We start from the raw sequence: 25,013 nt of genomic DNA on the forward strand, positions 1-25,013 counted from the left end.
AGTTTCAGACCGATAAGACCCGCCCGTTTCGAAAGGGATAGTGCTGCTCTAACGAGCCCGATTGTTCCAGCAACGACGACATTCCGCCGCCCCTACCGCCTCACGGGGTCCCGGTCTCGACAGGCGTGAACACTGCCGCGGCCACGATCGCTACGTCGACGAACAACAACGGGAACGAGGACTACAAGCCACCGGTGCCACCTCACAGAAACACTGGGGTGATTATACGGCTTCCTGAGACCCCGAGGAAGCATCGGCACAGGGCGTCGAACGGTAGCGCGGCCGGAAGTCATCACGGGAACAACCAGCGACACAGCAAGCAGATACCACCGCAGCATATCAAGCCGTCGCACGGTAAAGCTAGAGTAGGTAGTCCGAAAGAGAACGGCGCGGAGGAGGAGGAGTTCGTCGAGCTAGTGACTCACGATGACAACAGGCACTCGAAGGAGGCGAGAGCCAGGGAGGTGAAGAGGGCGACGATCGTCGGTAATCCAATGTTCTTGTCGTTCTCGAGCGCGGGGGTCACATCCTCGGTGAATGTATCCAGCCCGACCGTGGACTCATCGTCCTCGTCACCGCCTAACTCGTCACCGTCCGCGTCCTCCGGATCTTCGTCCTCCTCCTCCTCCAGCTCGTCGGGCTCCTCGTCCCAGGAGCAGGAGGAATCCGTGGCGCTGGACGACCTCAATCTTGGCATGGACTATAACCAAATCATGCAGTACTTCGACAACCTGAAGGAGTCGAACGCCTAGGTAAAGGCGCCCGGCCTTCGAGAAGGCCGAGAGTAGTCAACGTCGATACGAAACGCCGGGACACGCGTCGTTCATTCCCGTCGCGGGAACGCAAGAACGAGGCGCCGCGGTGGCCGAGCTCGCGCCACGTTCTCCGCTTCCTCTCTATCGCCATTAGCACGTTTACATCGGGATGGCCAAGCTCGTCCACCCGATCCTACTGTCCGGTCGTTTCGTATTCTAGGCTATAATCTAGTCAGCTTCCTAGCAGCACATCAAGAGTATCGCGCAAACGCATCGACACACACTTACACGCGTTCTCTCGTACAACCGTGACCTGATGGAAGACGCACGCACGAACCAGGTTCGAAATCTCGGGCTCGCGTTCGGTATACCTTTTGTACGCTAGAATACCAAAGGCTCGAGACGCGGAAAACGGATCTGTGTTTCTCGATCGCGCGACTTCCGTCGGCCACGCTCGCATACACATACTCGCAGAGGCTTTAAAAAAAAAAGTGTGATCGTCGGTGGCCGGTGGGGTAGGTAGATCGCGCGCTCGATTCGACCAGCTTTCTTCTTGGTTTCGTCCGCGGATCGATCGACCGGCGATCCTCGCTTCCGCCTCCGTGCACTATCGATCTCTCGCTCAAGCCCTCGGTTCCCAGCGACCGGACGAATCTCCCTCGTTCCCGTCGCTCGCGACAGGGCATTCACCAAAAAGTGGCCGAATAAAAACCGAGCCCCTTTGTCTCGAGATCGATCTCGGTGCTTCGACGTCTGCTCCGTCGAAGCATTGGCACGTCTTTCGGAACTTTCTCTCTCTCTCTCTCTCCCGCCTATACATCCCAATCATTTCTAACGGTACAGGCTTTTCGATTTTCTTTCCCGCGAACCATTCGTTCGTTTTCGAGGCTTTTGTTTTCGATAACCGTTGCTCTCGTCGAGTCTTCCCAGCTCCGTCGCTTCGACGCCGAGATCGATCCCGCGACGAGCTCGCGCGGGCCGGTTCCGGCCATTTTACTTTTCCGATCAGCGCCAGAGGTGACCGTATAATATTTATTCGATCGTCCCTACATCGTAATGTTTGTAAATTTTTGCTTTGTAAGACTGTGTACATATATATATTATATATATATATACCGCGATCTAGCGATTTAGCGCACGTTAATTAAACGGATTCCACAGCGAACGGACATCCGCACAAATCTATCGAATCCGAATGCGAAAACACGAAGCCGCGCGCAACAGTTCACCGACAACGTTCTCGATCGGTCCCGTTCGACATATACAGACACACGGACACTCCGCTTCCGTACAACGAACGTATTTTCTCATTGGCAAAGAGACGGGCGGAGAGAACGTACGCTCCAATCCCGTTTTCGGCCGCTCTTCGATCTCCGCCGTTTTTGTACTGAGCCACCGTGAGAACCAATCGCGTGAGAACACGGCTCCGACGAAACGATCTTCATCGGCGAAGTTTTCTCGGTACATCCGACACCGAGGAACGAACGAGAGAACAGACTCGAGAGAATCGCTCGAAACCCGTGTACCTTAGAAATTTGAAAGATCGGCGGGCCAGGAAACGGGCGAACGCTAGTCTCTAGCTCGCGGCAGCCTGAGATGCTATCGCTTTTAATTACGACCCAGCCCCGTCGATTGGATTCCGCAATCGTCCGAGCGCGTGCCGACGATCAACGCGAGATAGAATCGGAGCGAGCGTCGTCCTCCAGCGACAGAACCGCAACCGCAACCGTGAATCATATCCGTGCCATCGATACTGCCATCGTAGTAGAGCCATAGAAACAAACGCGCGTCGCTGAGCCTTGCGTGCAACGAGTACCGTTTTTGGTATGCCCGAAGATCGTTTACGTCAGATTGTCCCGCGAGAATCCAGCTCCCTATTAAAGCGTCTAGTTTGATGTAAATAATTTTTAACTTAGCGTCCTCGATGGAAACAGTATTGTCGATTCACGGGCAAGGTTCGGCGACGATGCGCGAACTCGCATCCTCCGCGTGTACGTTACTCTCGTGAAGAACGAGAGAGAGGGAGAGGCGACACGCGGATCTATCCAACGCGCGAGGACGACGTTCGTTGTTCCGCACCGGTTCGATTTTCCGAACGCGAATCCAATCGCGCGACTCGCCGATACACGCGATCACAGCCAGCTAAGAGCGCGGCGATCCATGGATCCGCGGATCGGACCCTATCTCACCATAAGTATCTAAGGGCTACGTGTCTAAGTATGTATGTATCTGTAAGTTGTGTGTTAGAGCACGTCGAGCGTGGGTCATAGTGATAGGTAGACAGCGGATTTGATGCGTTTATGACGGAAATGAGTAGGTGTAATCTAAAACAGTGAAAACATTAGAAGAATTTGAAAATACTGTTACATTATTGTCGACCTATTGAACGTATTAAGGAATAAGATCAATTTCTATTTCACTCCAGTTTGTTGGAAATTAGGTAAAAAATTTTATTTCGCATAAAGATCCGCTGTCTAGTGATATGTAACGTTGACGAGCGCGGAGCAACAGAGGCGCCTCAAGTGCGGCGAGCCATGTAGACCACGGCCAACCACGTTAACCCCTTGCGGTCCTACTTGTAATTTATTCCTTAATTTATATATCGTGGTTCCTTTATTTAATTGCGGATCAATCGATCGAGCTTCGTACCGAATATACACTCCCGTCGATATATCACCGGACACTTACTTATCTTCAAGAAAATGGTAATTAAAGAATACAAGCTTCCAGCTTGATTTGATAGTTTCATTTTGATTAGATGCAGCTATTATACGATAATATCCGAATGCAAAATTGAATATATACATATACTATTTGAGTAAATGTTGGATAAAGGAGATTGGAAAACAATTACTCCACTCGAATTTGAAAAATTAGAAAATCTAAGAATAATAATTAAAATTTGGAAAGTATAGGATATTTAAAAACGAGTAAGTGCCATTTTTAATTCAGAATTGGATAAGTGTCTGACGACCTGTGGACGGGGGTGTAGAATCGAAGGTTAACGATACTATTTAGTAAGAAATTTCGGTTGTTCGCGTGACAGTCCTCGGTAGTGCACTGTTTTGATCAGAACCTTTCTACAACAACGGTTTCTTAAACAGTTTTTTCCAGGACCGTTCCGAGCCCCGTTTGACGTACTTTTCCGTTGCTCTGTGCGAGTTCGTACTACTCCTGTAAATATCGCGTGAGAGAGAAAAATAATCGCTCGGTTCGGTTTGATGTCGTTTCTATCGTCGACCGGGGGTCGACTGCAACGGGTTAAGGTTAAAAGAGTGCCGGACACGTCGCGCCGACGTAAGGATATACACGCCCGCCGAGAAATCTAGTCTTATAGCGTTTAACACTACCGATGCATTATTATTAATGAAAGAAAAGTGACGACCGCAAAGCAAGCGCGATCTACGTTGCCTTTCGGCCGAGATTACAACAGACGAATTATCCACGAAAATATGGAACGAAAAGAACGGCCACTGCCCATCCTTTCCTTATCATCGGGGAGCGAAAGAAAACATAAATTCTTCTCCCTTCGTCAGCGACACGGTGGATCGTTGTCCGACGAATCAATCATATCGAGTTACCGTGAGTGAGACCACCGCGTTAACTAAATCCATTTATCAATCGTACATTGTACGCCGGGGGAACCTCGTGTCCCACCGGAAAACGGGTCTCTCGAGAAACAGAGAGAGACCGCGGAACGTAATGCGAAATGAGGAGAGCCATGCAGGGCCGTGAAAGAATAGTATTTACGATAGAAAATAGTGGAGAGCTTCTGAGTAGCCGTTTCGCGCGGAAACTGTCGCGTGCGATGCTTCTCCGAACGAAGAATCGAAAGAGAACAAATAGAAAAAAAAGAAAGAGACGATGTCCAGAGCTTTTCCGATCGGCACAAAGATAAACGAACGTATTTTTGTTGGCACAAGAACGCTGCACTCTCTCGCACACAGCAGTTGCTAAATCGTCAATCGCCCGAGAAGCATCGCAAGCGGTTGCTGTTCGAATGAATGTTCGCTTGCCGCGATTATAAGGTGAAGAAAAAAACAAGAAAAGCGAAACCGCCCCGATATCACCTTCACACACTATCGACGTACAAAAAAAAAATATGAAACGATCGTTACAGTTACTATTTTTTACTTAGAATACTATTTCCTCCAGCTCTGGCCAAACTGTATATATACACACGTATCCAGGCATCATTTTTTCCTTCTTTCGCGACCGAGGCGATTTAACCCTTCACTCTCAGCTACCGAATCGCTGAAACTCAAGAAAACACAAATTTCTACTCGTCACGTTCCTCTTCCTCGAGATCGATTCCGATCGATTCTCCCCGTTCTCGAAGCAATCGGAGAAAACAAGGTTGCCTTGTAAAAAAAAAATAAGAAAATATCATTTCATTCCCCTACGTGGGGGTTAAACAGCCTCGACATGCCGAGCAATGGCTCGCTCGGCTGTTTGTACGTTGGCTGCTCGCTCGATCATTTCTCGCCGATGATTTCGCCATTGAAAGTTGACGAACGCGTTTTTCGAGTTATCTGCCACGGTCGTTGACGCGATTATGGAAGAACGAGTCAAGAAAAACGCGGAAAAACAGTCGCTACGCCGAATTTTCTACACGACGTTAACGCTCCCTCGAGAGTCGTTTCGATTATGGAAACGCCTCGGGTATAGTCTTCGAGCGTCGGGGGCGAGCGCCCCGTAGTCGATACTACTGCCGGTCTCTCTCTCTTTTCCCCCCCTTTTTTTATTTTTGATAAGTTCCCACCAATCAGGGAGGATGATTACATTATATATATAAATATATAAATATATACATATACGGTATATTGTAATAGAATATATCGCGTCACGATGCTGACTCTGCATTCACACACATTCCTCAAAGACACACAATGTCGTCGCTCTGTATATCTACGTTTAAGTGTGATAAATGCGGGACTACGATACGCGAAGGATCGACGGAGGCGATCGGCAACGGACGAAGACGGGCACGGCGAAGATCCACGACGTCCACGACCCCGAATATAGCCGTTTAATCGCGAGCAAACTACATTCGTCGCTGATCCATACAGGGTCCACCGTCTGCAAAGCGTTAGGAGCTGCGGGTCCATCTTTGCAAATATCACTCTCACGCTTCTCTCGATTGTCTAATATTTACAACGATCGCAAGATCTTCAGCCATATCTCAATGTATCGTTAAGGAGTCTTCTTCGCGGTGAAACAACTCGTAACGCTTTGCGCGGCTCGGCTTTTTCTCTAGCATCTGTATCACCGGCCAGGCACAAACTAACGATAGAACGATGATATGTCGATCATTGTACCAACTGATTATTCCTTACTGTATTATTCGATTGCGACGATTCTATTTGTCATTTGTATTCTATTGATCACGTACGTCATCGTTGCTGTTATTGTTACTGTTATTGAGATTGTTGTTGTTGCTGCTGCTGTTATAATCGCGCTGTTCTTCACCGACCATGCCCCGTCGTCGATCGCGTTGCCCGTTGTCGTCGTGGACGTCGCCATTTCGCACCGGCGTAATCGGTACGCTAATTAAACAATAAGATACGACTATCGCCTACTCAATGTACAATATGTAGTATTTACCTGTTGTTACCACCAAACCGTCATCAAAGATATATAAAATATTGTAATTGTAACACGCGTTGCTGCTATCAAGGTTCTTCTCTTGACCTTCCCCATTCCTGCCCTTTGTTGGGCTAATAAAAAGCCCCGTTTCCGAGGCACGAAGCTCGGCCGTAGCTGAGACTTAAATTTACGCGTCGCGACGTAACACGTCCAAGAGAACGAAGTGATTAAGACTGGTCGCAAGGAAAAACGCCGCATGTCACAATTTCAAAAAATTTGAGTTTACGCATTAATCGAGCTTCATAGTACAGAATTGACGTATTTACCAGAAAAGAGTCATGAAAACAAATTCAGAAGGCTCGAAAATATAATGCAGTTTAACCGATGTGCTATGTTAAAGCATTAGTGATCAAAACTTATCTCCAAAGTGAAAGTACGTGACATGCGGCGTTCTTTCTGACATCCACAGAGAAAAAGAGCAGTAACTTGTCCCAGTTTCCAGAATCATCCTGCACATCTGGTCCTTCTTTACCGGTTAGGTAGGCCATTTACGATACATCGACGACACGTCTTATTCAATTTGTTTATTCTGCTTTGGTCGTATTTACAAACTCTAATTACAAGTATTCCATATACCATTTCTTGTCGTACTTCGATATCCAGTTTTGATTGCCGAGCATTTTGTTCTGAATGATATATTTCCAAGTCCACGGATTTAGATTTTCTTCTTCAACCTTTTTCTTCTGCCTGTCTTGCAACAGCATTTTTTGATAACTGACCGCTTCCGCGGCAAATGGCAGTCTGTTCGCGATGTTCCGGAGATATTTTTTAACCTAGAAGAAGTTCTCAATGCATCATCGTAGAAATATATAACGTGGAATGGCTAATAAAATTTATATTACCTCAAAGTACTCGAATGGTCCTCCCACTTCCACCACAATTTGTCCTGACCTTACCGGCGTAGCGTAGTGATCTATACCAGCTTTACCACCTCCCATACGCATTCCCTGGCCCTGTGAATTTTTGTTCAATTACCATCAGATATTCTAATACTCTGTCCTGCGAGACAAAACGATACCTTTTTCGAAATAGGCTGCCAAGGATCTTGGACCCTCCATATCGCGAATGCATCTTTTTGTTGTGGGAAAACTGTTCTCAGCAGACCGTAACGTATCATTTCAAAGTGATTGTATTTTAGTCTGCCTCCACCTCTTGCCTGGAATCTCAAACATCTTATATGCAACAGAGATACAAAAAACATCCATAAGGGGGCAGTCTCGTTTCCAGGATTGCAAATTTCTCAATAATGCAAGATAGGGTTTTTCAGTAGTAAAAAGCGCTAGATAGAAGATTAATCTGGACCGCTATCTCCCTCAAAGGTCCTATTTTTACGTTAACAAGGCACAATTTTCATTATTCGGCTGGTTGTAGCTGTCGCAGCTTCATGAAAATAGCTACATGTGCAGCTTTATGCATCCAACTGATGCAAATTACGCCTCATAAATGTAGAAATACTTTTGAGGGTAACTGTGGGCTGTTACTTTCCTTTGAAGATTTTGAAGCTTCAAAGCTTCAAATCCTGAAGTTTCGTTCGTTCCTTTGAATCTTTGAAGATTCAAAGCTTTGGAAAGGTAACAGCCCTATTTTTGCCTACTGAAAAATCCCATCTTTGTAACGAGACTATCCCCATAAGTCGCAACTCTAGTTCTCTTACCACTATGCCATATTGCTTGTATAAAAGAGTGTTGTGATACAATTCAGGACCACGCATTAATCTCAATTTCTTTTGCATCGTAAAAACACGAACTCCAGGTGGGTATTGAGGGTTTCTACTAACAACTCTGAGCCTTTTACGTTCAGGCGTTTCAATGTCTGTAAAATGTAGATTTTGTTAAAAAGCATTAATCTGGTTTTGTAATGGTTCATCAATCTTAATACCTTTAAAAACAGCTGGAACTGGATACGACTTTATTCCAGCTATTCTTTGGTTCATCAATTGCTTAAGCAAAGGGCCTGCTGTAAATAACAGTGCAATAAGTATGAATGTACAGCTCATTGAATTTCGATCATTATATAAAATACTTACGTGAGAGCAACGCTTTCATTATAGTACCACCCGTTTGCATCATTTTAATTGTATATTTATTTGGTTTTCGAAATAAAAACACACTTGTGTTACCTAACCTCTTTCACCTAAAATTATTGCTCGACATGCAACGCAATGCTGAGATACAACTGCTTTCACGTTTCAATAAGCTCTTCTAATTCGTTATTATTCTATTAATAATGTTGTCACTTTACTATTGAACAAACAATAATAAACAAATAGGTACGACCCAGCAGACGAACACCCTGCTGGCCATATGCAAATATACGCAAGCCATGGACCGGAAAAAACATAAGCTATGGCAAATTTAGGGCAATAATAAGTAGTCCAAGGACACAGGGATGTCCAGGGGAATTTTCTGCATTAATCTAATGCAAAGAAAACCGGTAAAAATCGCGCAATTATGAGATATTTAATAAAATAGATGAACCCGTTCCGAAAAATGCCTGATGGCGCCATCTAACAGTGGTGCTCCGAACTACACTTCACCAAAATAATTCAGAATACGTGAACTACATACGCCTTAGACCATATATACTTATAGACACGGTGCAGATACTTTTGACTGATTCAGATCATGGTAGCACGTGACGTCACAGTTTCGAAAGATGTACAAGCTATATGGATCCATGGGTAGAAATTGCATCTTTTTCATTGGCTGTGTCCGGCGTAAGCGCAGTACGTCATTATGCATGCGTCCCTGCATGCATGCTCCATCCCTATATTCCTATATCCATGATAGGAATAGACCTGACCACCGACGAGATACTATATTAAAACTGCAATCAGATGCAACCACAGACGAGATATAAAATCCTATATCTGCCTACATATATCCCCTCTCTTAGCTCCACGAAATTAGTTCCTACCGATACAGTAGGAAGTGACACAGAAATGGCAACGGTCAACTCCTATACCTAGTCTGCGATGGAATATCTATACAAATCTGTGATCTATGCAAAAGATGTCTGCAGACTGTATACTGAAGTTGGTAACAAAGTGTTTCCGCATTTCCTATTGCGGAAGTGGCGGAAAAGAGCATGTGGTACCAGCGGCAATAGTAGGAACTAGATCAATTAACCTCTGTGTGCATCTTGTTCGTAGCACGTGTTAATCTTTTTATTGTTTTCGGACCAGTATCGTAATCTATGAATCACTACAATATTAACAAATTCTTGTAACCCCTTTCTTATGGACGATTAATTTATTAATTTTATGAAAGAGGAGTCGATTCTTAGGTTAGGTAACCCTCATAATTTTTTGCATGGGTCTTCTGCTAGACAACCAGCGCCACATATTCGTTCGTTTTCAGGAAAAATTCTCGATATTATGAAAAATATAAGAAATTTGCTTCGTTACAACAGCGAAATTATGCAGTGAAGGTATTTCGAGGACTATATTTCGCCGAGAAAAACTTGAATTATCAAAAAATCTGGTTGCGTTTAGTCGCTGCATTGACTTTCGTAGTAGCTCCGCGACTTCCGGCCAAGACAAGCCCATGTGGACAGCGGCAGCGGTGGCTCCGATCATTCTACGTTGAGGCTGGTTGAGGCTCTCATCCTCGTGCTCGCTCCTGAAAAAAAAGCCTTCCTCAAAGGATAATAGCGAGAGTGATCACAGCATGGCGGACTTAGACGATTTCTTTGCGAAGAAGGACCGGAAAAAAGCAAAGGGGAAGAAGTTCACTACAACCGAGGAGATAGCGAAGAAATTGGAAGAGACGGGGAAGCCATTGGGCAAATCGAAAATGAAAGATAAACCTCTGAACCCAGAAGTCGAAGAAATCCAACAAACTGAGGTGAGCATCTCTAGCTTTCTTCATTATGAACACGTTACAATTCGTTCTAGTTATTTGATAGTGACGCGGCGTCACCAACCACGAAACTAACAACTCACCCGTGTGGGCCACAGGCCGCTGCCATATTTGTTCGCGTAAACGTCATTCGTACGATCGCTGAAATTATCTACTAGTTCGGAGAGCCACGGAAATTTCACGCGACCGATTTCACCCTCGCTGCTCGAAGATCGAATTGTTATGTAATTGCGCCGGGACGCGAAAACGAATTTTTCTGGCAGGAAACTGGCCTACTATTAGCAGCTGTTCAAAATTATTAATGAAAACGCTTATTTTCAATCTGGTGCATTGTCCAACAATAGAAAAATTGCTTTCCCGAACGTGTACCATGCACTTTCACATAACACTTCAAACATCTATACCTTAGTATAAAAACTAACCAGTTCATCTAACTGTTAGCAGTTCTTAACTCTATAGTAGCATGTCTAGGGTTCTATACGCATACATTATTAATTTATGCAGGAAACTGGCCTAGATATATAAAAACGCTGGTTTTCAATCCGGTACATTGTCCTAAAATAGAAAAATAGCTTTCCCAAATGTATACCATGATAATTAGACTATGGATCTTTATGCATTTATAGCAAACTTGAGTAGATGAAATTCAAATTTGTTGTAAAATTAAAAAAATTTAAGATAACAATATATAATTCATTAAGAGTAGAAATAACATTCAATTTAGTTTCTATTTCTTGTAATTGATGCATACAATTTTTGTTTTGCATAAAGATCCTCAATCTATTATAAAAATTAACAAATTCTTCTAACTATTAGCAGTTGTTAGCTAGTAGTGTGTGTACGGTTCTCTACGCATACATTATTAATTTATGCAGGAAACTGGCCTACTATTAACAGCTGTTCAAAATTATTTAAAAAAACGCTTTTGTTTTCAATCCTATGCATCGGCCTGATAGAAAAATAGTTTTCCAGAATATATACCATAACATAATTGCGGATCTTTATGCATTTATAGCAAACTTGAAATTCAAATTTGTTGTAAAATTAAAAAAATTTAAGATAGGAATACATAATTCATTAAGGAAAGAAATAATATTAAATTTTTATTTTGCGTAAAGATTGGCAGTCTGGCGATAACGCTTTAAACACCTATACTTAGTATAAAAGTAACGAATTCCTTTAATTATTAGCAGTTCTTAACTATTCGCTTATCTACGGTTCTATACGCTTTTATTATTTCGTAGGACGAAGACGAATGGAGGGAGTTTGAAGAAGAAAAGAAGGATTACACGGGCTTGAAAATAGGAAATTTAACACTTAACGAGTCCCCGGATGCGGAAACCGACGACGAGAAAGCCGCGGAGGACAACAGCTCGGATGGAGAGTCTGGGGAAGGTGGTGGCAAACACGTGGGTCCCTGGAAGAAAACAGACGCTCCTGCTCAACCACAACCCGAAGTAGTTGAGCCAGTGGTAGCAGCTCCTCCACCTCCACCTACTGTAACATCGGGTGGCAGTAATTATAAGCCGCCACACTTAAGAAACGCCCAACCGAGAAGCGCCCAACCCGTAGCAGCTAGTCCAAGACCGCGGGGGAAGAACATAGCGCCCGATATACACAGCGAAGAATACTTCCCGACTCTGAACGCGAAACAACAACAGAGCAACGAACCGAACGGGCCATGGGGCAGACGGTAAATTAGAGGATGTTCTTTGGTTCTCCGAAGGTTCCAGTTGGAACAGAAATTAATACGGAAAACTTGAATTGCTCCTTTAGGAAACGGGATGAAGGCGTATTCGAAGAAGTCCGCAACAAAGGCGGAAGTAGATTGTACATGCCGGAGCAGACACAAGCGCCGAAACTCACGCTAGGCAACAAATACGGCGCCCTCTCGCAAGATCAAAGCTGAAAGCCATCTCTCCTGACACAATCAAACGAAAAACAATCAATATTGTGTCATCGCCTCTTACCGTTTCGTGGCCCAGCCGCGCTATAAAATATCTTTTCTAGGATAGACTGCAACGAACGTGTATCATAATTACGTATCAGGATATCACGTATTATGCCCTAGTTTCGATATGCCCAGGCTGATAATCAGTTTCGCTTGACGCGGGTTTTGGAACACCACATCAAACACCGACCGAGAAAGCACAAAAGTGCTCGCGACGCTTTATTTTCGTACGAGAGAGACAGAGACATATGCTCAAACATTTAGCACCAGTTTTCTATTTAATTATTTTTTTTTATTCGACATAGACCGTAAGCGAACCGAGATAATCATAGAAACGATATAAGGGCTCGCTAGGCGAATCCGAAAAAGTCGAGGTAGACACGCTGGTTCGGGAAGAGTTCGCGCGATGATCGCACTGTTTCCGCGCGCGCGGTGCTGTTTTTCTTTTGTGTAACGCTTTACTGACCACGTTCGAACGCCTTCGTAACACCACGGAAATAGAGATTAGGGCACCACCAGGATACTCAGACATATGACCACTGCAGCGAGAAGAAAACAAGAAAAGTGTACCGGGACATATATTTGTATTTTGCGAGGGGAACTCGTTTTTAGGAAAATCGATCGATCGATCGTCGATTACGTTTTTGGAAACCGGGCCGATCCCCGACGTGGATCGTTCTGCTTTTGAAAGTAATCGTTCCGCTCTCGATTTTACGTGTCAACGAATATGCGAAAGAGAAAAATCGTCTAGAGCAATTACGGTACATATATGTTTAAGTATATACACATGTGTGTTTGTATATGTTAACTGACAAATAATTGAACTCCGGGGCTGGGCTTTGGAACGGCGCGAAAAGCAAGAAACACGACACAAGAAATAAAAAAGCCGATACAACAATAGTTCGAAGGAATATACGGGGAGTATAAGTGCATAAATATATGAATATAAATATATATATATATATATATAAATATCAGGAAATCGTACGGAAGTTGAAAAACCGGGAAGCGGTATACAAAAAGGAAGTAAGCGAGAGAAACAGCAAGCGAGAAAACGAGAAAGAAACGCGCGCGTATCGAAAAATACAACACAACACACAAGAGAAAGCTGAGTGTACGCTTTTGTTGACGCTTGTTTAATTATTTTTGTTAATTTAAGAATATTTCTTTCGCGAATGGAGGAAAACGTAGTGACAGAGGTTTAAGGGGGTAGACTCGTTTCCAAGATTGCAACGGTGCGGAATACGCGTTCTCACTTCTCGATAATGCAAAGCTGGGATTTTTCAGTGGTCAAAAAAAAGATCAATCTAGGACGCGATCGCCCTCGGAAGTCCTATTTTTACGTTTACGAGGCGTAATTTGCATTATTCGGAAGCGGACAGCTAAATGTTGTCGAATAATAATGCCAATTACGTCTCGTATATGTAAAAATAAGACTTTTGATGGCGATCACGACCTAGATTGATGTTTTATCTAGCGCCTTTGACTACTGAAAGCCCTATCTTTGCATTATCGAGAAATGAGAAGGCGCATCCCGCACCCTTGCAATCTTAGAACCGAGTCTACCCCCTTAACGATGAAAGGGTTCTCCTGTGTGTAATCAGGGACTTGGGGTGCTAGCGCTGTTATTTTTGAAAATAAAAATGAAACAATTGTGAGAGAGAACGAGAGAGTGTGAGCGAGAGTATGAGAACGAAAGCGAGATAGAAAAAGAATGCGAGTGTGCGAGAAAGCAGAGTGAAACACGAGCCATATTAATACAGAACGAGGATGAGGAAGCCTCTTGTATAGTGAACGATAAAAAAAAAAAAGAAACAAAGAAAAATATGTGATTATTTATAATAAATTTCCTAGGACAACTTACACATACTGCCTTGAAAAGCATTTTAATTTCTTGTTAACCAACTATACACGATACGCGTGTCGGCGATGTCGCGGCTAATTTTTATTAGAGGAGCAACGATACGTGGGAGAGAAGCGAATGGTCGTCGTTTTGTCTGCTGGAATCGAAGGGGACGTTTTACGGGCATTTCCATGGTAGATTATTTCGCGACGACAAGCTGTGCCGTTCGGTTGGCCAATTACTTCGTTCATTTTCAACGTGTAAGCCACCCACTCCCTAAACGATATTCGTTCACTCGTTAAAAGATCTGCTATGTACATATATACGCGATGATCGATAGGAGAGGACCGAATAAGATATACGGGTCTTGATATTAATATATAGAACGGGCAGAAGTAAACTGTAGAAGTTTTGTATACTGTTTCCCTTCCGAATGAACGAACTGATTGACTGACCTCCATCGAATCAGGAGTCGCCAGCTTGTAATTTCTCGATCGATCGCGTACGATCCCCTCGAAGACGGGGGGTGCGAGAAATATTTTCTGCGGAGAAGGGGACGCTCCTCGGTTGGCGAATCCTGATATTTTTGTTACAGAATAGGGGTGAAATAAAATCATTTTTATTGCGACTGTTAATCGAGAGAAAGTGAGATTGAGAGATTGAGAGAGTGTGATATTATACGGAGAGATATCGGAAGAGAGAGAGCGAGCGCGCGAAAGATTAGAGAAAAAGAGAACAAGGTGATACGAAAAATACTGACTAATAAAAGCGATAGAAGTTAAGCGATAAGAGAAACAATCACACACGGAAATGTTCTGGTAACATTCTTCTTTGTTTCATTTTGGTGACACCTCCGAGCGACACGCGATATTCAAGATTTTAATTGCGAGAATCGATTAATGAACGTTTCTTTTGCGAGTAATTGTGCACATGCATGCGATCCGATGATTTCTCATTGTACGCAACACTTGTACCGAGAGATTACTATTACAAGACTATATTTTTCGTGTCCCGAAAATGTACATAATATACGAGGTAATTTTCAACCTGTTATTTTCATATACAACCTGCATCTTCTCCTTTAGATTACAAATTATAAGAACTCCTCAATAGTTTCGACATCCAGCGATAAACTAATTGCTCCCTAAGTATACCATTCTATATGATTTTTTTCATTTTTGCGCGCGGATAGTTAATAATAAGTTAATATAACACCTCATACAATACTTAAATGTGCTGATTAGATTAGATCTTATCAACATTTTTAATAATATAAATATTATGAATAATGGTATAGCAATTTTCTTAGTGGCGACTCCGAGTCACCACTCGAGTGCTAAGGTCAATTGTCTTATAACGGCTGGCCGTTGCCACGCCTCTTTTACTTTTGTAACGGAATGTACTACTTTGGTATTTCCCTTTCGAAGCGAACCTAAGATACACTGCCGTCCATAAATCACCGCGCGCCCGCGCGAACACTTACTTATCTCCCAGCTTGATTTTATTGTTAATATTTTGACTAGATGTAGGAGTTATTTGAATGCAAAATTAAATATATACATATAAGTACTATTTGAATAAATGTTGGAGAAGAGAGATTAAGAAATTGTACGATGATTATGGGCAGCTCTAGAAGCCAAAGAAATTTTCAGAGTATGTTTCATTGATGCAGAGATCTACAAAATGTCCAATATTAATAAAGTTAACGTGTTCTTAATAGGATATATAATTAAAAGAAGAAAACAATTTCTAACTGGCTCCTGTGTCCTGCAATCAATGCAAACGTTTTTCATTTTGCATGCTCTCTCTAATATTCGTAAATGTTAATTCACAATGTGTAAGTGAAATACGAGAGATAGTTAAACAGTGGAAAATGTAAGAAGATCTGCAGATTTTTCTGTCTCTTTGTTCTCGTGTGCGAGTGCCTGAATATTAGAGAGATTAGGATTAGTCACTGTGCCTAGCATCTGCCCGGCCTGTCCCCAGTCCCCGGTATTTTTCCACTACAATGACTACAGGAAACCTTTATATATACCTGCTAAACCGTGCCGTGCAGAAGAAAAATGTGAAAGTAATGGTTAGACAGGAAAAGTTTCCCTGCGGTGGAAAAGGGCCGAGACCGAGCGAGGGTAGATGCCTATACATACAAAGCTCGCGACGAATTTGGGAAATACGTGGTACACTCCGCTACAAAAGTTTGAGCGACGTGGCAACAGCTGAGTCGCTACAATCTGAATTTCTCTGAAATTCTTTGATGTTGGGGACGGAGATAATTTCTTTAAAACAGCTTACGAGCCAGGGAAGATGGAAGACAATGCACTATCTAAACTAAGAGTATAATTCTAGCGCGATTATGCAAAGAAAGACGCTTTATTGACTACCACGCGCAACAGACGGAACATTCGAGTGAGCGTCCGCACAACAAAGGTGCAACGGAAGACTCTGCGTGAAGGGTCGTTCAATGCAGATCTTCGGGCCTTATCGTACTCTCCTCGCTGGAAAGAAAGTAGGTTGTGAAGCACCTAAGACTGCACTTCGCGGCGATGATTGTACAAGGAATCACGAACATACGTTTCGCAGTATTTCAAACCGTGGCTTCCCTCGTTGCTGTACGAGCTGTACATCGGCGATTCCAGTAGAGACTCTCGGAACTTTGGTAAAAAGTAGACCCAAACTTTCATCAGAGATCCAACCTGAGGAGGAAAGAAAATAGTCTATGCTGTTCACCGAAAATAATTCAAATACATACTTTGCAATAGGTACAGAGCGTGTACAATGTATTCGTACACCTTTTAAAAACGAATCTCTGCCTGCATTGAAAATTTAAAAAATGTGAACTAGGACCTCGATTAACCGGCCTGATCGGGAGACAAACAAATGTACAATTAAAATGTACATTATTAGCAGCCAGGCCTGCTCGAGCAGGTATACGATGCCAACAGATGGGGAGCATTACGCTGTCAGAACGTTATTGCGAAGCAGATGTCTGTTATTCTGCTGGCAGAATCCAAAATCGAGAACTTTGTTCACTGGGATATTCCAAAATAAATTTTTTATTCTTGAAAATTTATTTCCCTTCATAATATAATCATATTTAGTAAATATTTACACGCATATTTGTTCATAATCGGGATCCGGTTAATCGAGGTCCTACTGTATGTTATAAATCTAAATCGAAATCGGCCAAGGTTGTTATGAAATATAATTGATTGAAAATAGCAGAAATTGTAAGAATCACTAAATTCAAAGATTTTTACATTTTACAATGCCCATAGCTTATTTAGTGTCAACCGATTTTGATGAAACTACTGTACATGCTCCCACTACTGTACAGACTTCCACTAATATTCAGATACTCTTAAAAACACCGTAAACTTTTCAAATATTGGTCTATGCGATTTGAACTTTTTTTGGAATGCTAGAGCAATTAGTTTATTACAGGATGTGAAAAGAAATTTTTTCAAAAATTGCATTTGACCGGAATTGTAGAGGAAATACTAAATGTTGCATTTTATAACTTTTTTATGTGGGCCTATATTGAAATTTTGAAAAATATGTTTTGTAGATCTGTGTGGGTTATATGCATTGTGAAAGTTTCATCGAAATCGGTTGATGCAGGAAAAAATGACAGTCATTGAAAGATGTAAAAATCTGCAATTTTTACCATCTTTAAACGCTTGTAACTCATTGCAACGTCGACCGATTTTGACGAAATTTTCAGGATATGTTTAATTGAAACAGATCTACAAAACGTAATTTTTAAATTTTCAATATAGGCCCACATAAAAAAGTTGTAAAATGGATCTTTTAGTATTTTCTCTACAATTCCGACTAATTGCAATTTTCCAAAAAATTTCTTTTCACATCCTGTAGTAAACTAAGTGCTCTAGCTTCCGAAAAAAGTTTGAATCGTATAGTCTAATATTAAAAAGATTATCGCGTTTTTTAGAGCGTCCGAATATTAATGGGAGTCACTGTATATGTATATATAACTTATACTTAAATTTACGACATACATGGTTCAAATTTTCATTACAGGCACAGAGAAAAAATTAAAAAATCGTGATCTTTACATATATACCTCTTCGAAATTGTCGGTGCCCTTGAGCTTCGATTCTGGAGCTAGTATAACATCTGTCATTGATCTCTCATAGAATCCTGGATGTTCTTCCAATTCGTCCAGTTTGGACAGCATTTTCGTGTCCACGTCGTATACTTCGCCGATCACATGCTGTTCGAGTACAAATGATGTTAATATAACTGTGTATAATTCGTCAACACTAAAACCGATCAAACCGTACTTAGCAAAGGGCAAATTTAGTTCAAATTCAAACGGGAGCTGATTAGTAGATCGTTGAAGTTCATGCAAATTGTTTCAACATAATAATAACAAATATAATACGTGAATTGTTGTTTGATAAATTCTTTTAATAAATTAGTACGTCACAAATGCAAAGAAGTTCTGTAATCTATCGATTAATGGATCCATCGATCCGTTTAAAGTTTAAACTACTGATAATACCTATGCCATTGCGGCGACTCTAGCGGTCATCTATCGGAGACCTATTGAAACGGACAATAACGCTACAATTGTTTTACCAAGCAAATAATACTCACGTGACCAAATCCAGGTTTCTTCAATAAAAACGGTATATTATATCTTGTTGCAATAACTAAAGGGTAAGGTACTGCGGTTCGTCCAAGTCCGAGGAATTTCGAATACCCATTGACTTCCGAGATCAGGCTGTGATTAGGCTCGCCGCGTTTTAGTGTTCCGTAGACAAACACACGGTACAATGGGTTCTTGAACAGATTTTCGTACATGTTTATATCGTTGTACGTCCTTGTCTATTAACGAGACGCTTAAGAACCGATCTGAAAGCGACCATCGACGTGATACAGGTGTAAATTAACTGTCACTTGGAAAGCAATGTCACACGATCTGAAATACCAACATTTTCCGCCCTCCGAGTTTACCAACGGACACTTTAGGAACCGAACGACCACAATTGTAATCACACCGACGAGAGTGGTAATCATAATAATAAAAGTGGTCCGAGTCAAAATTAAAAAAAAACATATTTACATCGAAATTCAAATTCAACTTGCGATTATTATATCTAAATATAAATTCAAATTCAACTTGAAATCATTATATTTAAATTTAAATTCAAGTTCATTGCTGAAATTATAGCCAAAATGTTGTAATTACATTATAAATACACCTCGAGATTCAAATTTTATATAATTTTTAACAATAAATCTAACCAATGATTGGTAATGTCGGGCGTGACAAATGGAGATGATAATGGGGCGTTAAAACCCCATGAGCGCGTGACAAAAATCTATATAAAGTGGTTGGTCTATTTCTATACCTCGTCTACGGATTGATTTTGCATTTTAACGTTGCAAGCTTTATTTATCAATGTAATTCGGCTTCCGTCTGTTGCTAAAAGATGGCGTTACTCTCGAAGGAACTTCCAGTGCTTGTTAGAAGAGAACGCCACCGGTTTACGGCTTTTTTCGAGGACACTGCTTGGTTATAAATCGTAGATCGTTTGCGGCTCGAATTTGCAATGGCTATTAACTGTTCCCACTTTTTTATAATACACTTCTGATGTAACAACGACTAGGATGACGTAGTCAAACTTGTAAAACTGAAACGCTGCTCGCGAATAGGCGATCGAAAGTGAATTTCGCAGACACGCCTGACGACGGTTCACTTTTTGTACGCGATCAATGCAACTAGAGGTCACGCACGTACAATTCTACACCGGATACCGATTTCGTCAGCACTCTTTGCGGCGTTTCCGGTGTTCGTTTCGCGTGAATAACATACGAATAACGACTGAACCTATTCGAAGTGGCTCGCGCAATTTTATTACGAAATCGACATTGAAGTAATAAATATTGATTGACCTTTAATCACTCTACGGTTGTATATATATTTCAACAATGTACGAGAACGATTATATATAGTACACCTGAGTCGAAAATAACTCCCCACTTTGTGCGGGTCGCCTCGCCACCAGAACAGAGCTTCCTGGTGCAGAAAAATGTAGCAAAACTTTGCGAATTTAATTCAATAATACTAAAAGATTAAGAAGTACTAAAACATTAACATAAAGATTATCGCATTGTTTGTATTTATTTAGCAACATTAAAGGAACACATTCCGAAAGAAACTTTTGCGAGGACCTAATATAGTATTTCGTTTTGTTATACAACCTCTTCCAATCATCTTTACTACCTCCATAGCTAGAGTTCACGACAGTTTACTTTGTTATTTCGTCGACCTTTCACCGAGATACCTTTCATGAGGGTTTAATTAATTTTTGTAATGTAGAGAGAGAAGACAATTTAATTTTAAGTTTAGTGAAAACGACTGAAGACGACGCTTCCGTCCGTAAGAAATTAACAATGGTCGAACGCCGCGAACGCGGAGGAATAAACCGAGACTGATTGAAAAGCTTTTTACCTCGTCCGCCAAGTAAGAAATATCCATCGACTCTAGTAGATGCAACGAGTAAAGTTCTAACAACGCGATGTTTGTTAACATCACCGTGGTTGCGATGTGAAACAGCATCTCGTTGCAATTTGCGACACGGTACAACTGGCGTTTCCGCCAACTGTCCGACGCGTACAAGCCTGGCTCTGTGATCGGGTTGCAGGTCAAGGGTTCAAACGATAAGAGCTTTCGCGACGTGATTCGAGATCGCGTCATTAACTCGTTTTTACCCTCGAATCAATTTCACCGATCGCTCCAATCTTTTTATCCCTCGCGTTCTTTTTTTCCGCTCGAAATACTCGATCTCGGTCAAAGACTAATGAAATCTACGTTCTTTCTGCTTTATTCTCGTTGTATCATTTTATGAGTCAGCCACTCGGTGCTACAAACGTTGCGTTCCTGATGTACGAGAGATTCAATTCTTGCTCGCATTGTCCTCTTCATTTTCAGAGGCCTAGAGGAACGAATAATCGTTCAGAAATTATTGGAGACGATTTAGAAGAAGACTGAAGAAGTTACTTTGATCTTTTCACGCAAGATTTTGCTCTCCGGAGGTACAAAGTCCTGGAACGCATCGTTCGGTATAGTAACGCCGCTTCTTCTGTTATCCAAAAGTTCCTTGAACACCGTCCAATTAGCCTCATCCTCTATCTCAAAGTTTCTTCCCTGAGAGTAAAAGGACTTCAGTCTTTAAAGCAAGTTTCGTTAAGCCTCGTGTGATCGTTCACCTCTAGAATGACGTGCAATAGTCCCGCGGTCGTATCTCCAAGTAGCATGAAGTTTTGATAGTACAGGCACTTTATCAGATCTCTCAGAGTATACTTAGTGAGGTGATTATCTATGTAGGAATGTCTGTTAATGTCTTGTGAAACTCGGTTTCGGATAGAAAGTAATTACAGCTTAAATCTAGGTATTGCAAGCACAAGTTTCCGGTCGAGACCAGCACGCCGTTCATGGGGAAGCTTTCGGTCTTGAATGGGTGGTTCTTTTCGCAATCTTCGGCCGCATTCTTTTTCTGAAAATCTCAATGATCAACGACTGTTCACAGTTCTTGCTTACTAACAGTTGTAACTCCTACTTGCGCGGATTCTAGATCCCGAATAATGCTTCCTGTCCTCAGACCTTTCATCGACATATCTATGCTAGCTGCAAATGATCTTATTAAAATGCGATGCCTCTGTGATTTATATTAATCGTACATTTTCTGGACCGCTTGGACAAACTTCGAACCAATCGTGATTTATTGTTCTTCTTTAATTCTTCTTCCACGGGATCATTGGATTGTTTAGATAACAATTCTTCGGCTATCGCTATCTCTTCGAACTTCCTGCGACGGAGATCCACGACTTCCTCGTGCGTCAACGTTGTTCTAACGCGATCAATCAATCAATTAAGTAATTCTTACCTAAGTGCACTCAGGGCACCTAAATATCTCCTTTATTTTTAGTGGCACAAAAGATATTTATGGCATAATTTAAATGATAACGAAGGCGGAGTATCATAAAAGAACAATTTCTTTCGTCCGGTAATTTTCTCATAGTTTTTTCAAGGTCATCGTTATTTTTTCTATCGGGAAAACATATTTTTTATTCAATCTTATAGCGGCTGAGAAAATACATTTGAATATGCTTCTCATTAACAAGATGGAATAAAAAAAAAAGTTTTCCCGATAAAAAAATAACGATGGCCTTGAAAAAACTATGAAAAACTTACCGGACAAATAAAAATTGTTCTTCTATGATATTCCGCCTGCGATACCATTTAAATTATGCTATAAATATTTTTCTTGTGCCATTAAAAATAAAGGAGATATTTACGTGGCCTCCTTCAGCTGAGACACCCTGTATACTATATATTTCAAGTAATTCTACGTACATCTTAAGCTCCCTAATTATTAGCCAGGCACCGTCGTCGTGTATTCTGTTCGCGACCAAGCTGAGATTCCTCAAAGACCTGTGTGAATTGTCGTTTTTTTTAATAATATGCAGTCTCGTTGAGCTGAACGCAGAGGAAGTGCAGTAAACTGGGTCGCGATAGTGCGATAACATATTTAATACTAAACCAACCATCAAAAGTGACTGATGTGTATAGTATTATAAAAATAACAAGATTAAATTTATTTGTATTTTTACTATAATATATACTGGAGTCAAAAAATATATATAAAAACTTTTTAAAAACCACGCTTATATTAAAATGCACTAAAAAGGAGAAAATAATTTTTTGACTTGTGTCACTTTTCTTGCGGGGATGCGATATATTTATGCATGACGTCATTTAATAAAATGACTTCAGCCAGAGGCTTGCTAGCAGAGAAGAAGAGAATTGAATGACTTTACCTGTTGATACGAAGCATGGAGCCTAGGTAGGCTGCTCCGTCGCACGTGATACGGTTGTTCGATAAGCTCAAACTAATTAATTTAGGGCCGTTCGGCGGATCTCGATATTGCAATTCTTTTGCAATCTTCTTCGCTCCGTCGTCGGATATTTCGCAGTGTCTCAGGGTCAAGTATTGCAATCTGTGCACGAGTTTGCATTCGATTAATTTACGAAGGAACGATTCCATAGAAAACTTACTTTCCAGCAGGCTGGCAAAGCAGATGAAAGTTCTCCTGAGCGTTCGGATTCATGTCAAGATTCAGATCCCGAAGACATCCGATATTCGTCAACATCTCTGCGATCTGCATCACGCCGAACGCGTTGATGCGACAATTCGGCAGACTATGGGAGAGAAGAATCACCGAGAAAATCACCATCAAAATGTATTCGGTTCTATCCGCAAAGGGGGGAGAAGTTTATGGATTACTTGAGAACCGTGATGGTGTTGTACTTCTCCATGGTTGTGTTCAGTGCATCCAGGATGCATATCGACACCTCGCGACGTGCATTGCAACCGAAAAGAACGCACAACAATTTATTGAGACAACGGAGTATTAAAATCGGGAATGAAGATACTTATCTTTGCTTTCGATCGTCTTTGGAGCATCTTGCTTTTTGCCTTCGTATGTTAGATAGAAGATAGGGGCCAGTGCATTCTCGGTACTTAAAAAGGAGAAAGGGATTTATTCTTTTGATAATTTTGCAGAAGAAAGAAATCGTTACCTCTGTTCGAACGAGGTCCTGAGTAGTCGAACATCCACGGTGCTTCTCGCCTAACGATTTTACGTGGTTAGTAGACTGCGGATGTTTATGCATTTCCCAATTTTTGTAGAAAAATCTTAAGAAAGTGGAATGAAATAGAATTCTATTTTTAATGGGAATAGCGCCTTTGTACATCTAGTACAAATAAAAATTCTACAAAATTCTATCGAATTTTTTCTATTATAAGATTTTTTACGTAGATTTACTTTATGGAAGTGGTTGATTTTGTTAAGGAATTCAATAGTATTGTCTGCTTTTCGAGTGTTCGAGTTGATTTTGATTTTGAGACGCTGGGTAGACAATATTTGGCGGTCATACAAAAACTGATGTACTGTGAATGGCTTTTCTATCGAATTTTATGTTCTAGCCTTTCTTAAAAATTTTCACAAGCCATAAATGCATAAAGATCCGCAGTCTAGTGATTAGATATAAGAATTACAATGCTGCTGACTAAAAGCACTAACTACTAGTTGAGGCAGCGGTGTGACATTGTACTCTTCGCAATACTTCAAGAATTCGGTCGCGAAGTTCTCCTTGGAGGACCTGGCGGATTCGCCCGCTGCTCGGAAACAGTAAAAATGTTATCCGCATCGAGTATTATCCACACTTTACAGCTCACCTACTACCGAAGGAACTCTGTCCCTGATCGACGCGCTGTATCTGCTTCTTTTATCCATTATTTATTACCCACTTAGAAGGTTATGGCAATCGGAACATCAAACAACCTGTCGATCATCGCAAACAAATGAAAAGCGATGCAACAATGCAATTTTCTGTGTGTGTACACCGTTATCTTATCTCTTCCACGTTCATATTGACACTCCCATGAAAGGGGACACGACGCGAGCAATAAATCTCCAAGAGCCCCGGCGCCAGCGCACCCCATAGACCCTCTAAACACACCGTCATAAGCCGACTACCCCCATGGTGGTTGTAACAGGACACCGAGAGGGAAACAGCTTCGGAAAATTGTATTGAACGATTTCTGGTAGTAGGAATGGCCCCGATGTGGCTAATGGGATGCGTCAGGATCTCGTGGGATTAAATTCGTGGGTCGTGAGGCAGCCTCGAGGAGGATGATTACCCAAACGCTTTGTAATCGCGTGTAAGCCCCGACGATGCTAATAGACTGTCCCTTATTTCTGCTCCCAAAGAGAAACAGCATTGCCGTTGCCGTCTGTTCGATGTAACCGGCTCGTGCATCTTGCTATTTGCCGAAACGAGATCGAAACGTGACCAGAACACCATGAAAATCGCGCGATCCGCCGCCAGAAGGTCTGCCGGTCTTCGTGTAGCATAGCGTTCGGTA

The 25,013-nt window shown here is 41.8% G+C and overlaps 6 protein-coding genes across 11 annotated transcripts in view; 2 read left to right on the forward strand and 4 right to left on the reverse strand.

Annotated features, from left to right (window-relative positions):
- The window catches only part of Dtn (transmembrane protein 132C dtn), a 36,138-nt gene extending 27,946 nt beyond the window's left edge, over positions 1–8,192 (forward strand). For all 3 annotated transcript variants that reach the window (XM_076428744.1, XM_076428742.1, XM_076428743.1), the window contains exon 11: positions 71–8,192. In XM_076428744.1, coding sequence (XP_076284859.1) covers positions 71–752 — 682 coding nt within the window. In that variant the 3' untranslated portion in view covers positions 753–8,192. The remainder of the gene's footprint in view (positions 1–70) is intronic.
- On the reverse strand, positions 6,911–8,939 carry LOC143211288 (large ribosomal subunit protein uL16m-like). Of its 2 annotated transcripts, none has more exons than XM_076428803.1 (6): positions 8,428–8,939; positions 8,280–8,354; positions 8,056–8,213; positions 7,420–7,557; positions 7,244–7,354; positions 6,911–7,174 (listed from the first exon to the last, which is right to left on the reverse strand). In XM_076428803.1, exons 1-6 carry the CDS (start codon positions 8,468–8,470, stop codon positions 6,959–6,961), a joined length of 741 nt encoding a protein of 246 aa, XP_076284918.1. In that variant the 5' UTR covers positions 8,471–8,939; the 3' UTR covers positions 6,911–6,958. The 2 variants fall into 2 exon arrangements, with proteins under 2 accessions (XP_076284918.1, XP_076284917.1); XM_076428802.1 differs by having other exon boundaries at positions 8,280–8,357; positions 8,428–8,937.
- Positions 8,940–9,911: 972 nt separating this feature from the next.
- On the forward strand, positions 9,912–13,315 carry LOC143211285 (protein CDV3 homolog). The gene is made up of 3 exons (XM_076428799.1): positions 9,912–10,246; positions 11,506–11,954; positions 12,038–13,315. Exons 1-3 carry the CDS (start codon positions 10,070–10,072, stop codon positions 12,168–12,170), a joined length of 759 nt encoding a protein of 252 aa, XP_076284914.1. The 5' UTR covers positions 9,912–10,069; the 3' UTR covers positions 12,171–13,315.
- LOC143211286 (putative gamma-glutamylcyclotransferase CG2811) lies at positions 10,248–20,927 on the reverse strand. Of its 2 annotated transcripts, XM_076428801.1 has the most exons (5): positions 20,534–20,927; positions 18,673–18,858; positions 18,137–18,286; positions 16,627–16,748; positions 15,037–16,550 (listed from the first exon to the last, which is right to left on the reverse strand). In XM_076428801.1, exons 1-5 carry the CDS (start codon positions 20,777–20,779, stop codon positions 16,514–16,516), a joined length of 741 nt encoding a protein of 246 aa, XP_076284916.1. In that variant the 5' UTR covers positions 20,780–20,927; the 3' UTR covers positions 15,037–16,513. The 2 variants fall into 2 exon arrangements, with proteins under 2 accessions (XP_076284915.1, XP_076284916.1); XM_076428800.1 differs by having other exon boundaries at positions 10,248–16,748.
- A 170-nt stretch (positions 20,928–21,097) lies between these two features.
- LOC143211282 (ribonuclease inhibitor-like) lies at positions 21,098–23,488 on the reverse strand. 2 transcript variants are annotated; one of them, XM_076428796.1, is made up of 8 exons: positions 23,370–23,488; positions 23,141–23,284; positions 22,903–23,082; positions 22,439–22,516; positions 21,763–21,932; positions 21,642–21,709; positions 21,292–21,578; positions 21,098–21,229 (listed from the first exon to the last, which is right to left on the reverse strand). In XM_076428796.1, exons 1-7 carry the CDS (start codon positions 23,399–23,401, stop codon positions 21,402–21,404), a joined length of 849 nt encoding a protein of 282 aa, XP_076284911.1. In that variant the 5' UTR covers positions 23,402–23,488; the 3' UTR covers positions 21,098–21,229; positions 21,292–21,401. The 2 variants fall into 2 exon arrangements, with proteins under 2 accessions (XP_076284911.1, XP_076284910.1); XM_076428795.1 differs by lacking the exon at positions 21,098–21,229 and having other exon boundaries at positions 21,244–21,578; positions 23,141–23,481.
- An 8-nt stretch (positions 23,489–23,496) lies between these two features.
- On the reverse strand, positions 23,497–24,999 carry LOC143211299 (uncharacterized). Its single transcript, XM_076428820.1, has 4 exons — positions 24,324–24,999; positions 24,169–24,263; positions 23,666–23,715; positions 23,497–23,605 (listed from the first exon to the last, which is right to left on the reverse strand). Exons 1-4 carry the CDS (start codon positions 24,379–24,381, stop codon positions 23,497–23,499), a joined length of 312 nt encoding a protein of 103 aa, XP_076284935.1. The 5' UTR covers positions 24,382–24,999.
- Positions 25,000–25,013: the final 14 nt, after the last annotated feature.

This window comes from Lasioglossum baleicum, chromosome 8 (genome assembly GCF_051020765.1).
Source record: "Lasioglossum baleicum chromosome 8, iyLasBale1, whole genome shotgun sequence".
In the NCBI taxonomy this organism is placed as follows: domain Eukaryota; kingdom Metazoa; phylum Arthropoda; class Insecta; order Hymenoptera; family Halictidae; genus Lasioglossum; species Lasioglossum baleicum.

Excerpts from the sequence above, each read along its gene's own strand:
- LOC143211288 (XM_076428802.1), bottom strand. The coding sequence starts at position 8,470 with ATGATGCAAACGGGTGGTACTATAATGAAAGCGTTGCTCTCAC. Across the intron at positions 7,355-7,419 it reads GGCAGCCTATTTCGAAAAAG|GGCCAGGGAATGCGTATGGG; the intron begins GTATCGTTTTGT and ends AAAAATTCACAG. Across the intron at positions 7,175-7,243 it reads GACCATTCGAGTACTTTGAG|GTTAAAAAATATCTCCGGAA; the intron begins GTAATATAAATT and ends AACTTCTTCTAG.
- LOC143211285 (XM_076428799.1), top strand. The coding sequence starts at position 10,070 with ATGGCGGACTTAGACGATTTCTTTGCGAAGAAGGACCGGAAAAAAGCA. Across the intron at positions 10,247-11,505 it reads AAGAAATCCAACAAACTGAG|GACGAAGACGAATGGAGGGA; the intron begins GTGAGCATCTCT and ends ATTATTTCGTAG. Across the intron at positions 11,955-12,037 it reads AACGGGCCATGGGGCAGACG|GAAACGGGATGAAGGCGTAT; the intron begins GTAAATTAGAGG and ends TTGCTCCTTTAG.
- LOC143211286 (XM_076428800.1), bottom strand. The coding sequence starts at position 20,779 with ATGACGCGATCTCGAATCACGTCGCGAAAGCTCTTATCGTTTGAACCC. Across the intron at positions 18,287-18,672 it reads AGAAACCTGGATTTGGTCAC|CATGTGATCGGCGAAGTATA; the intron begins GTGAGTATTATT and ends GTACTCGAACAG. Across the intron at positions 16,749-18,136 it reads GCACCGACAATTTCGAAGAG|GTTGGATCTCTGATGAAAGT; the intron begins GTATATATGTAA and ends TTTCCTCCTCAG.
- LOC143211282 (XM_076428795.1), bottom strand. The coding sequence starts at position 23,319 with ATGGTGATTTTCTCGGTGATTCTTCTCTCCCATAGTCTGCCGAATTGT. Across the intron at positions 21,933-22,438 it reads ATAATTAGGGAGCTTAAGAT|AACAACGTTGACGCACGAGG; the intron begins GTACGTAGAATT and ends TGATCGCGTTAG. Across the intron at positions 21,710-21,762 it reads GTCCAAGCGGTCCAGAAAAT|CTAGCATAGATATGTCGATG; the intron begins GTACGATTAATA and ends GATCATTTGCAG.
- LOC143211299 (XM_076428820.1), bottom strand. The coding sequence starts at position 24,381 with ATGGATAAAAGAAGCAGATACAGCGCGTCGATCAGGGACAGAGTTCCT. Across the intron at positions 23,716-24,168 it reads CACCGCTGCCTCAACTAGTA|GCGAGAAGCACCGTGGATGT; the intron begins GTTAGTGCTTTT and ends TAAAATCGTTAG. Across the intron at positions 23,606-23,665 it reads AGGACCTCGTTCGAACAGAG|TACCGAGAATGCACTGGCCC; the intron begins GTAACGATTTCT and ends CTCCTTTTTAAG.